Source organism: Zophobas morio, unplaced genomic scaffold (genome assembly GCF_036711695.1).
Source record: "Zophobas morio isolate AGI-343-1 ecotype UQ-CSIRO unplaced genomic scaffold, CSIRO_AGI_Zmor_V1 ptg000011l, whole genome shotgun sequence".
Classification (NCBI taxonomy): Eukaryota; Metazoa; Arthropoda; class Insecta; order Coleoptera; family Tenebrionidae; genus Zophobas; species Zophobas morio.
In genome coordinates this window covers 20,606,424-20,619,712 of record NW_026972116.1, presented here as the reverse complement: position 1 = coordinate 20,619,712, position 13,289 = coordinate 20,606,424, and the positions used below count along the sequence as shown (strand labels likewise).

Genomic DNA, 13,289 nt, shown 5'->3' with positions numbered 1-13,289 from the left:
AAGTCCCAAGATTAGCCCAAAAACAGGTCAGGTCAGAATTTTCCAAAAATAGAACACGAAAGTTTCCCAAAATTGTTTTAAATAATTTACTATTAATAGATTACCAAGAGTCTCCCGAGTTAAAAAAAAAAAAAACAGTAAAAGCTCAAAAGATTTTTTTCAAGTTCATACAGCAACAAAACACCAGATTCCTTTAAATTGATCCGAAAATAAAACACAGGGGACCTAAAATTAACTGCGAGCATTTTAAACGTAGGGTTTTGAAAACTTTGACAATTTTTGATACGTCAAACATTTTTAACTGCTTACTCGATTTTTGCTGATTTGTACCTACACTCCAGACACCCGGTATATTAATGAATTCAAAAACCAAGCTCCACTAGAATCTGTAAAAAATACAATCATATTTTTATTTTCTAAGCGTAAGCTATTTTTAATGTATAGAAATAAAATCATATTTTATAATTGTTGGAAGACTGTACTCCAGGGGCGAGGGATGTTCTGCTTAAATACCCCTTCTTGAGTAAGCCTGTATAATGAAGCTTATTATTATTATTACCATTATTATTACCACACCATTGAAAACTACCGCGTCACTATTAATGATTGAAGCAAATTTTTGTGTTGGTAATTCTGAATTATTGGCAACCATGCTGGTATGTTAGTTCACAATTGTCAATTTTGACGCGAGCACGCCTAACAAATGTGGTGATTGGTTGAGACGATGACAGCTAGTGGATTGGTGTCATAAATGTTACTTTGACGATCAGGTGTGCCATTATAAAATTTGAAATATGTTGCCAACCTGACAAAAAAAATCAGGAACGTTAATAATCACTCGATTAAACGTATTAACAAATTAAATTGAACATATAAATATGAAAAAGTAGTATTAAATGTATCTGATAATTTCATTTTCACCCAGAAGTTGCTAATGCGTGCATGAACACAACGATTTTAATGTAATTAATATACGTCAAACTGCATATAACTGGATATTGTTAGAGCACTAATTACTTGTTGATTACACGTGAATACGGTGCAGTTAGAAAGAGGGTTGGTCGATCTTAGCTTAATTAACTGTTTGAAACTAAATTATGTCGTTGAAAGTTTATTGATTGTTGTAAGTCGAACTCTAAACCTAACCTAAGTTAAACTAAATTTCTAGTGTAAGATTTTTTCAAACTATTGTTGTGTTATTACACATACTTGTACAAATCCTATTTTATAACGTGTAAAATGCCACTTAGGTGTTGCGACAGCTGTAGGAGAATGTGAAAAATTAAAAAAAATCTCTGTTTTCCTTCCTGGTTTTAATAAAAATAACCATACGTTGATTTTTTATCATAAAACACCCCGCGTTCTACTTACTGAGGGTAAATAGTAAGATAACGACTTTAATAATTGTTTTTGTGGTCTTATCAGCCGGCATAAAGAATAAAAAAGGTCGTTCTTGAACGTTTCGTAGTTAGCTAGCTACATTTTCAACATTTTATTCCTGTTGCGATCATTTCAACAAGAACATTAAAAATAAATGTAATAACAACAGTTACAAAATAAAAATGACTATAAAACAGCCAACAAGGTCGATTTCTTGTACCAATTAGAAGCCAGTCATTGTCCACAAAGTGTTCTTTCCTCGTTTTACAATCCAGAACAAATCGATCCACTTCTCGCAACGACTCTTATGAACTTGAACAAGCTTGTTTTCACAGCCTGTACCCAACATACTTGTTATTTCCAGATTTCTGGATTTAATGGCAGTTAAAGAAGTCCACTTAGGAGGACGAGACGCCGAGAAAGAATCCGAACTCGCCACAGTAGCTCGAAGGTACGGCCTCACTCACGAACCAGGAAACGAATGCGCCCTCACTATCCTCTACGGATATGGCTTAAGCGATAACAGATTGCTCTACATCGTGTGTCCATCAGCTATATGCAGGTAAAGTAATCCAGACTTCACCCCCTCACGTTCATCCCTTACGGGAGCACTTCCACATTTTCAAGGAATTTCAAAACGGTTTTTATGTCTTCAGGGTGTGGTTTAGCGGTTTATGTTGGCTAATCCGAGGTCTATCCAGACAGAGCACGTTGTCAGACCGGCGACTCCTCTGGTTACGAGAACAATACATGCAACTGTATCACGAAGACGGATATTGTTGCGGTCCCTTAGCCGCCGACGCAATCAGGGTAAATCAAATACAGCATTCCTTACTTACCGTTTCACATTGATTCTTCATAGTCTTTTGGGGGCAGAGACTGGTCCCTTGCCGGCATGACAGGTACAAATCAACCTGGAGAGCCGTCGGGTGCTTTACGGAGGGAAGTTTCGATGAAAATCAAGAAGAAACAACTGCTGAGTAATCAAACGTTCAAAGTAAGGATTCGGTCTAATCAGGGGATTGTTGTTAATGAGTTGCTTAGGATCGCAGCTTGAGGAGTCAGTTCGTGGAGCCGACGACAATGTGTATGGAAAGCAGCTACTGGAGAAATCCCACGCACCACCGTCAATCCACACCCACGACTTTTCCAGATCATCAACCGGATGTCTCCAGACACCACAGTTTAGGTCAACTGGCGTACAACTCGTCGCAGCCCAAGTTTGACAGGTAATTGATTATTGATTACTTTGGTTCTTAAAAGCTTGTGCCTCTTGGCTTAATCTAATATAGTATAGTCAATCCGTCCAGCGATGGATTTTTGCACTCACTCCGGTAACACATGCTAGTCGCAGTGGACATTTACACCTAGCCGATTTTTGTAATCGAGTCCATTGGGCGGCTTGGTACTTTCATATTTTCTCGACGTTTCATGACCTCTAGACAGGGCAGTAGCCGAGGCTGAGGCTCCCCTAGAGAAATGTTTGCCTCCCTGGACCTAGACAACGCAATGTTTTATTTAATAAGCGGAGGTCGAAGCAATAAAAAAGTCTGGACCATCGCATTGTGATCCGGTTATTGCAATTCATAGAAAATATCGTTTAGTTTAGTTTCTCTGTTTCATTTTCACGTGCATAATTTCGACAAGCGTTATCGCTATTTGTCTTAAATTACGAGTACTTATAAATGTTTTTCAGTTCATTAGCACCTGTGCTACTAGAACACATGGCGACGAGATTAAATTGTTTCGTTATTTTATTGATTAAATCAAACATTCTTGAAGTCACTCCATTTTCCTGAAAATTTGGGAATACAGAACTCTCATCATTAGCAGTGTTATTATTAATAATGGAAAACTCACTTCAAACCGACGTGTAGCACACTTATTTACATTTACTTTAACGTATAAAAAAATCAAATTCGCAGAATCAAATCTCAGATAATTTTTCCAAAAATCTCGCTTTGTTTGCTTTCAACCTCTTTTTTAATTCTATTTCATTTTTCTTTTTTCAATGTTTCAGTTTCACAATTTTTCAATTTTACAATTTTTCGTGTTCTCGATTTTTAATTTTTCAAATTTTCGTTTTTAGAATTTTTTTATATCACAATTTTTCCTTGTTTTCATTTCCTTTATTTTTCCAAAATCTCTTTCGATTTTAGAATTTTTCATGTATTCCATTTTTCAATTATTCAATTTTCCGATTTCGATTTTCAATATTTCGATTTTACAATACTTCGTTTTTTCATTTTGCACTTTTTCAATTTTAAAATCTCGTACCTGGAGCATGCACTTCGACCTACAAACCAACCACAAAGATGGTCGGTTTTCTCGTTATTATCGTAAAGTATGCATAGCCATTTTTCTGACTGACGTTTCGATACATTTAGCAAACTCTGATACAATTTAATTTTGAAACATTTTTGTAATCCAGATTCAGGTGGAATCGGTATTTTGGGTTGCCTATTTTAAAAACATAAATGGGTCATCTTAGCTGAATAACCCTGTACATAAAAATTAAAAATCAAAAAATTAAAAAATTGGAAAAAATTAAAAAATCGAAAAATTGCAAATCGAAAAACTGAAGAAATGAAAAATTGGAACAACGAAAAACTAAAAATAAATAGAAATAAAAGAAGTCAAATAACTGTAATACTGAAAGATCGAAAAACTGAAAAGCGAATAAATGAAAAAGTTTTAATATCCGATAATTGAAAAATAAGTACAAATTCTGAAATCATAAAATTAAAAAGTGAAACATTTAAAAAGTTATTATTAATACATATTTAAAGTGAGAACTAGAAAAATTGCAAATCAAAGATTGAAGAAAAGAAAAAAAAACGAAAAATTAAAAAATCGAGAAACTGAAAAATCTAAAATTTAAAAAACCAAAAATTAAAAAATCGGAAAAAATTTAAACATCAATAAAAAACAAAAATTGCAAAATCGAAAAAGTGGAAAATCGAAAAATTGCAAATCGAAGAACTGAAGAAACAAAATCGAAACATGGAAAAACTAAAAGTCGAGAAACTTTGTATTCGAAAAAAATAATGAATAGAAAATTGAAAAGTAGAAAAAACGCCAAAGAGAAAAACCAAAAAATTGTAAAATCAAAAAATTGAAAAATAGAAAACTTCTAAAATCATAAAATTGAAAAAGTAAAAATTATTTTTATTACATGTTTAAAATAAAAACTAAATAAACTTGAAATCAAACATTGAAGAAACGAGGAATTGAAAAATCTAAAATTGAAAAAAGGAAAACCGAAAAATTGAAAATCGAAAAATCGTAAAATACAAAATTGAAAATTTTGCATTGCAAAAAGAAATATTACAAGATCAGAACATTGAAAAATCGAAAAATTCCAAAAATAAACATTTATTCTCTTTATTTTTGGAATTTTTCGATTTTTCAATCAACTGAAACGAAAAATTGCAAATCGAAATGAAAAATTGTAAAACCGAAAAACTGAAAAATCTTGAAATGAAAGAGTTGCATGTCGTAAAATTAAAGAAACAAAAAAATGACAATTCGAAAAATTACACATCGAAAATTTGAAGAAAGGATAAAGTGAAAAAATTAAAATTCAAGAAACAAGACATAAAATCGGAACATTGAAAAATCAAAAAATTGTAAAAATAAGGAAAATAAAAACCGTAACGAAAAATTACAAATTGAAAATTTGAAGAAATGAAAATTTGAAGAAACGAAAAATTGAAAAACTAAATATAACCAAAAATCGAAACGAAAAATTTAAAAATCGAAAAATTGAAGAAACGAAAAATTACAATTATTGGAATATCGAAAAATTGTAAAATAAAGAAAATAAAAAACCGAAACGAAAAATTACAAATTGAAAATTTGAAGAAATGAAAAATTGAACATTTAAAAAATTGAAGAAACGAAAAATTGAAAAAATGAAAAATTAAAGAAATCAAAAATTGAAGAATTCGAAAATTGAAGAAACGAAAAATTGCAATTTGAAAATTTGAAAAAATGAAAAATTAAAGAATGGACAAATTGAAGAAACGAAAAATTGAAAAAATAAATGTAACCAAAAACAGAAACGAAAAATTACAAATTGAAAAAATTGAAAAATTAAAAAATTGCAATTTGAAAATTTGAAGAAATGAAAAATTGCAATTTGAAAATTTGAAAAAATGAAAAATTAAAGAATGGACAAATTGAAGAAACGAAAAATTGAAAAAATAAATGTAACCAAAAACAGAAACGAAAAATTACAAATTGAAAAAATTGAAAAATTAAAAAATTGCAATTTGAAAATTTGAAGAAATGAAAAATTGAAGATTTAAAAAGTTGAAGATTTAAAAAATTGCAGATTTAAAAATTGAAGATTTAAAAAATTGAAGAAATGAAAAATTGAAGAAACGAAAAATTTAAAAATCGAAAAATTGAAGAAACGAAAAATTTAAAAATCGAAAAATTGAAGAAACGAAAAATTACAATTATTGGAATATCGAAAAATTGTAAAATAAAGAAAATAAAAAACCGAAACGAAAAATTACAAATTGAAAATTTGAAGAAATGAAAATTTGAAGATTTAAAAAATTTAAGAAACGAACAACTGAAGAAATGAAAATTTGAAGAAATGAAAAATTGAAGAAACGAAAAATTGAAAAAATAAAATCAGAACATTGAAAAGTAGAAAAATTGTAAAAATAAAGAAAATAAAAAACCCAAACGAAAAGTTGCTGTTTGAAAATTTGAAGAAATGAAAAATTGGAGAATCGGAAAATTGTAGAAACGAAAAATTGAAGAAATAAAAAATCGAAGAAACGGAAAATTGAAAAAATAAATAATACAAAGAACCGAAAAGGTAACTTTCAAATTGAAAATTTGAAGAAATGAACGATTGAAGAATCCGAAAAATGAAGAAACAAAAAATTGAAATATTCGTGAAACAAAAATCCGAAACGAAAAATTGCAATTAGAAAATTTGAAGAAATGAAAAATTGAAGAATGGAAAAATTGAAAAAACGAAAAATTGAAGAAATAAAATATTAAAGAAATAAAAAATTGAAGAAACGAAAGATTGAAAAAATAAATATAACCAAAAATCGAAACGAAAAATTGCAAATTGAAAATTTGAATAAATGAAAAATTGAAAAATTCATGAAACAAAAATCGAAAGGAAGTTTCAATCAAAAAAAAATGAAAAATTAAACCCGAAACTAAAAATTGAAGAAATGAAAAATTGAAGAAACGAAAAAATTGAAAAAATAAATATAACCCTAAACCGAAACGAAAAATTGAAAAAACTTTCAATTGAAGAAGTAAAAAATTGAAGAAATGAAAATTTGAAGAAACGAAAAGTTGCCAATTGAAAATTTGAAGAAATGAAAAATTGAAAAATTCATAAAACAAAAATCGAAACGAAAAGGTTCAAACCAAAAGAATTGAAAAATTAAAACCGAAACGAAAAATTGCAATTTACAAATTTGAAGAAATGAAAAATTTAAGAATGGAAAAATTGAAGAAACGAAAAATTGAAGAAATAAATAATTGAAGAAACAAAAAATTGAAAAAATAAATATAACCAAAAACCGAAACGAAAAATTTAAAAATCGTAAAATTGTAAAATAAAGAAAATATAAAACCGAAACGAAAAATTACAAATTGAAGATTTGAAGAAATGAAAAATTGAAAAATCGAAAAATTGGAAAAACAAAAATTGAAGAAATAAAAAATTGCAAATCAAAAAATTGAAAAATTAAAATCTTGAGAAACTCAAATCTAAAATTACTAAATTTAAAAACTGAAATATTTAAACTTTTCTAAAAACCAGAATTTGTTGAACTGCATATCAAGGAATTTCTATCGAAATAACCTTCGACCAATTTTTTTTACATTATTATTTCTGTCCCTTTTATATTAAGGCTAAAATTTTATGACGAAATTATATGAAGTTCTAGATAGGCCCGAGTGCAAATGACCTGTTCAAATTTAATAGCCCGAGGTAAAAAAAATTATGACTTGTTTATGATTGAGACCCGAGTGCAAATATCCTGCGCCCAATCCGTCAATATTGGTAGTAAAAGCTAAGTTTCCGAGCCGGATTGACTGTACTAACACTGTTATGAGAATCAAAAAGCTCTCAAACGCTTACCTATTGAACTTCTTAGTTTTGTTAGCGTTTTCCTACTTTCCGACTACTTCAAGCTTGAATTACTTTCAAACTACTAAATATAGTAAATCTAATCTAAATTGTAGCTTCGATTTTAAATTAACCACTATTGAAGAAGTGGCCAAAATAATAAATGACCTAAAATGTAATGCCTGTGGTTGTGACGATTTGTTGGCCGACACACTTATTTGTTGCCCGATTGTAGGTAGTCATAAAGGGTGAGTTTTAAAACAATGTCCTGATTTATTTTTACGTACCATGTAATCACAAAGTTATAAGCAAAAGTCAAACAAAACAATACAGGATTTCTGACTAATTAATGAAGCCCATAGCAAGTGAAAACAGTCACACTCTTTTCATTTTCTAAGGTCTTCCACGTCCAGCGATAAAATTGTGATTAGCTACTAGCTACCCTGAAACAAAACCTAACCTGTTTTGACTGGTTGTTTTTCCGCAGAGACCGGCACGGCTCGACGGAACACTTGTGGCACGGAAGGCATCCGAGAGTAGGCTCAATTCTTTACGATACTCAATTAGACTTCGTAGACTTCGTTACTCTTTTTCGTTCGTTTAGTTTATTAATTCGGAAAGATTTAAGAGATCTCTTCGAACAACTAGCAATATCTTATCGAAGCATGGCTGTGAATACTTCAACAAAAGTAAACGGTGTCAAAACAAAAGTCGAAGCGAAAAAAATGCAGAAGCTCGGTTTGCTGACGAGGAACAGTCGAGCCGAGCTCGAGGGGACCGTCGTCAACTCCCAGAAGAAGATATTCGACGCAATCGCTGCCGCAAGTATCTTCACCAACTGCGCCGGAATTGACACAAACAATTCGCAAGTGATCACGATGTCCACTTTCACCAAGTTTCTTGAGACCAGGCAGATGGAAGTTTGGACCGAGGAACAAGTCAAAGCTCTCATACATGTAAGTTCGGCGATTAGTTGCGACAAATCAATGCGACGAGTAGGCGTCTAATGCGACTGACGTCAAATTTCAATTCTTTTGCAGAGGCACGAATCGGACGCGACCCTGCGGGCCCAGAACTGCTTGTCCTTCGAGGGCTTCGCTCGTTACCTAATGGACAAAGATAATTACGCCTTTGTGAATGAACGCGAAGTTCCTAATGAAAGTGATATGGGTAGACCGATGTCGACTTACTACATAGCCTCCTCCCACAACACGTATCTCACGGGACACCAGCTGAAGGGAGAGTCGTCCGTCGAGCTCTACAGCCAGGTTTTGCTGACCGGCTGCAGGTGCGTGGAGCTGGACTGCTGGGACGGTGATGATGGCTTTCCCATGATCTACCATGGACATACTTTCACCACAAAGATCCCCTTCAACGCCGTCGTCGAGACGATCGATCGAAATGCCTTTGTTACTTCTCCGTATCCTGTGATCCTTTCGATAGAGAACCACTGCTCGCTGCAACAGCAGACCAGAATGGCCCACGTGTTCCAGAGGGTTTTTGGAGAGAAGTTGGTTACAAATTTCTTATTTGAAACTGACTATAGTGATGAACCGTCGTTGCCTTCACCAGAACAATTAAAAAATAGGATTCTTATAAAAAATAAAAAGTTAATAATGGAAGTGCCTGCGCCGTTAAGTTTTACAGCGATGTCTACGCCTGGCAGGTAGGGATTTTGTTAATTCCGTTGAAAGGGGGCGTTGCTCTCATTAAGGAACAAGATAAAACAATCCATAGCCGTTCGACTGCGAAATGATCGTTCGTGGGTTGTTTTGTAGATAGCCAACAAATTTCTAAAGCTTCGTTATTCCCTTTTAGTTGTGATCGCTCCTACCTTAAATTTTCATCAAACTCTTTGATCACCTCCTCCGCACACACTTTTAGTTTGTACTTTTGTTTGATACCAGCTTTACATCTTTTCGTTGACAATTGTATAGTAAATCCCTTTGTCTTCTTCCTCTCTTAAAGCTTTATACCTCCAATCAATTGTGTCCATCCATTTTATATAGACTCCCTATCAGTACGCCTTTTTACTTTCTGAGCGTAAGCTATTGTAACCGAGTCCATTGGACGACTGCCTACTTTTATGTTTTCTCGATGTTTTATGACCCCTCGAGTACGAAAAAATAGGTGCCCCGTTTTCGTCTGTCTGTTTGTCTGTCTGGCATCTGTCCTGATTTTTATTAGAGAGATAATTAGACTGTAAAACGCTAACCAAACATGGGGTTTATATTTTTAGTCTATACATTTAGATTTTTGAGGAAAAATTCAAAATTATATTTTACAATTTGAAATAGCAAAAACTGAATGCTGTGAAATCTTGCAAGTATTTTAAGATTATTGGAAGCATGGTAAATCGTTAATCAAAATTTGTCTGTCATCTTACAATTTTGCCGAAAAAATGTTCTTCAAATTGATCGATGTCTTTGGGAAAAAACTGAGTGTGGTTAATTAATTATCCAGTTCTCTCTTCTGCGTTGAGGAGATAAAATCAAAGTTCATTTCCTTTTAACCGATTGTCGATTGTACTTGTCGAATTTTTTCGAAATATAAACATGAATAGTCGAAGTTAAGGAGGTACTAAGAAATTGAGAATAACTACATGTTTTCACACTAGTTATCTTTTTTACATATCTGTTTTGTAGAGACATAAGGATTTTGCAATTAAGCTTTGCCCCTCTATCTGACAACAAATGAAAAATTCATCAGATTTGAGATAGGGTGGGTGGGCGGGGCTTAATCATTCACATCATTTTCTTAACGTATATAGTTTTTTTCAACAACACGATACTTCAAACATAATTCTAATCTCAAATTCATGCTTTTTTTGATATTTTTGATATTTTAAGTATTTTACTCTTTGCGTATTTTTTCGGATTCTGTTTAATTCTTGTCAGATTTCCTTGGATTCTTTCGCATTCATCCAGATTTTTTTAATTCTTTCGGATTCTTTTATGTCTTCTTAAGATTATTCCGGATTGTCTCCTATCTTATACGAATGCCTATCTGATTTCGGGTTTTTTCCGATTCTCTCGTATTCTTTAGGATTTCTTGTGTATTATTGTTTCGCATTCTGTCTAATTCTTTCGGATAATTTCGAATTTTTTCAAATTCCTTCCGTTTATGTTGCATTCCTTCGTATTATTTCCGGTTTTTTTTTTAGCTTCTTTCTGACCTTGACTGAATTTGGCCGATTCTCTTAAACTTTCTTATATTCTTTCATATTTTTTCGGATTCTTTGCGTATTCTTTAAGATTCTGTCAAATTCCCTGCAATTGTTTTCAAATTCTCTCTAGTTCACCCGAATAGTTATAAATTCTACCAGATTTTCTTGGATCCTTTCATATTCTCTCATATTCTTTTGGTTCTTTTGTATTCTTTGGGAGTCTGTTCGTGTTCTTCCGGATTCTCTCGGATTTAGGATTTTTTCTAATTGATTAAATCAAGAACCAAGAACCGCTCACTTCATTTTCCCAAAAAAGTTTGGAAATACTTACAATAGTACTGTTATTTTTCAGTGGCCATTTTACACTAAATAAAATAAGTAAATGAAATGGAGAAAGGAGGCGGGCGGGGCAACATTTAGGCTTTTCTCTAGTGTTATGAGCAAGCAGTAGCTCCAACCAACCACCCACCCACCCCTTCTTCATTCCAGTGACTACACTTGCTATTGTTCAGTCCTATCTCAGCAAGCTTTAGCCTCGCCCACCCACCCATTTTTTCTTAAAGGATATGTCATTTACAAAAGTCAATCTTATCTTAACAAGTACTAGTCCCGCCCACCCACCCTCTATTTTCTTAGAAGGTATGTCTTTCACCAAAATCAATGTTATCTTAGCAGATATTAGCACCGCCCACACCCGTTATTCTCATTCTAACGATTTTATCTCTCTTCAATTGAGATCCACCTTCCATTCGGACTAGACAAAATGAATCACTGAAATGGAGGCGGGGTGAATTATATGTTAAAAAAAGGCGTTAATCGTAGTTTTTTTGTAATACTACAACATTTATTTGTTAGATATTTCTTAAGCAAAAAATGAGAGAACGGGTGGGTGGGCGGGGCGAAGTTTAACTTTTTCCTACAGAATCTTTTATAAGAAAACAATAGCCCCGCCCACCCACCCTGTCTTCATTCTGGTGATTACTCTTAATATTGTTCAGTCATTTACCAAAATCAACTTTTCACCATTTTTTTTAAGAATGTAAAACTTCGGGGGTCCCAACTGTCTTTTTTAAGATGTAAAACCTCCTCGGGGGCGCCAAATGTTTTTTTTTAGAATGTGAAACCTTCTCGGGGGCCCAAATGTGTTTTTTTTTAATCTGAAACCTTCTTGGAGGTCCCCCCAACTGACCTTTTTTAAAGAAGGCGAAACCTTCAAAGGGCTCGGAACTGTCTTTTTAAAAATCTAAAACCTTCTCGGGATCCCCAAATGTCTTTTTTTAATGTGAAACCTTCTCGGGGGCCCCAACTGTCTTTTTTTAAAATGTAAAACCTTCTCATGTAAAACCTTCTCCGGAGGGCCAAATATCTTTTTTCGGAATGTGAAGTCTTCTCGGGGGTCTCAACTATTTTGTTTTAAAAATGTAAAACCTTCTCGGGAGCCCCAAATGTCTTTTTTTTTAATGAGAAACCTTCTCGGGGGCCCCAACCATCTTTTTTTTAAATGTAAAACCTTCTCATATAAAACCTTCTCCGGGGGGCAAATATCTTTTTTCAGAATGTGAAATCTTCTCGGGGGTCTCAACTATCTTATTTTAAAAATGTAAAACCTTCTCGGGATCCCCAAATGTCTTTTTTTTTATGTGAAACCTTCTCGGGGGCCCCAACTGTCTTTTTTTAAAATGTAAAACCTTCTCATGTAAAACCTTCTCCGGGGGGCCCCATCTGTCTTTTTTTTAATGTAAAACCTTCTCGGGGGCGCCAGATGTCCCCGAACGAATTTGAAATCATCTTGGGAGTCTCAACTATCTTGTTTTAAAAATGTAAAACCTTCTCGGGGGCCCCAAATGTCTTTTTTTTAATTGTAAAACCTTCTCCGGGGGCCAAATATCTTTTTTAAGAATGTGATATCTTCTCGTTGGTCTCAAATCTTGTTTTAAGAATGTGAAACCTCGGGGGTCCCAACTGTCTTTTTTAAAAATGTAAAACCTCCTCAGGGGCGCCAAATGTTTTTTTTAGAATGTGAAACCTTCTCGGGGGCCCCAACTGTCTTTTTTTACGAAAAAAAAATCAAAGTATAAACCCTACTCACCCGCCCCATCTCAGTTGCGATTAATTTTTTAATTCGTCGTGAGACGGTGGGTGGAGCTTAAATGCAGAGTACATATTTCTCTACAAGAAATTACCATATGAAATATGTTTTAAGTCCCGTGTTGTTTGTTGAAAGACAACTGCACATACTAAGAAAAAAAAAATAAAAAAAGGCCCACCCACCCGCCCGATCTCAATTGTGACGAATTTTTTATTGGTTGTGAGATCGAGGGGCAGAGCTTAAATGCAAGGTCCATATGTTTGAGTCATGATCGTATTGTAGAAAATACTATTGTGACAAAAAGATTGGAAATGAAAATGTTCAATCTGTCAAAAGCAAAAGCAGAAGCAGATCGAGAGAAAAAGAACAAAAATATACAAAAAAAAAAAATTTGTGATTTGTTGTCATTGTCGAAGGTAGTACATGCCCTCAATTAAAAATCATCAAGTTAAAAAAATTTAAATATAAAAATTGAAAATCTATAAACGACAAAATCGTAAAACTGAAAAATTCAAAAGTTTAAAATAAAAAAATTCAAGAGT

At 32.9% G+C, this 13,289-nt stretch overlaps 1 protein-coding gene across 5 annotated transcripts in view; it reads left to right on the top strand.

Annotated features, from left to right (window-relative positions):
• Positions 1–13,289, top strand: part of LOC135127208 (1-phosphatidylinositol 4,5-bisphosphate phosphodiesterase epsilon-1-like) — a 243,887-nt gene that overhangs the window by 225,197 nt on the left and 5,401 nt on the right. For 4 of the 5 annotated variants that reach the window (XM_064053599.1, XM_064053596.1, XM_064053600.1 and 1 more), the window contains 7 exons: positions 1,745–1,942; positions 2,037–2,190; positions 2,243–2,377; positions 2,425–2,609; positions 7,609–7,740; positions 7,980–8,448; positions 8,533–9,158. In XM_064053599.1, coding sequence (XP_063909669.1) covers positions 1,745–1,942; positions 2,037–2,190; positions 2,243–2,377; positions 2,425–2,609; positions 7,609–7,740; positions 7,980–8,448; positions 8,533–9,158 — 1,899 coding nt within the window. The remainder of the gene's footprint in view (positions 1–1,744; positions 1,943–2,036; positions 2,191–2,242; positions 2,378–2,424; positions 2,610–7,608; positions 7,741–7,979; positions 8,449–8,532; positions 9,159–13,289) is intronic. The other variant, XM_064053601.1, reaches the window with a different exon arrangement.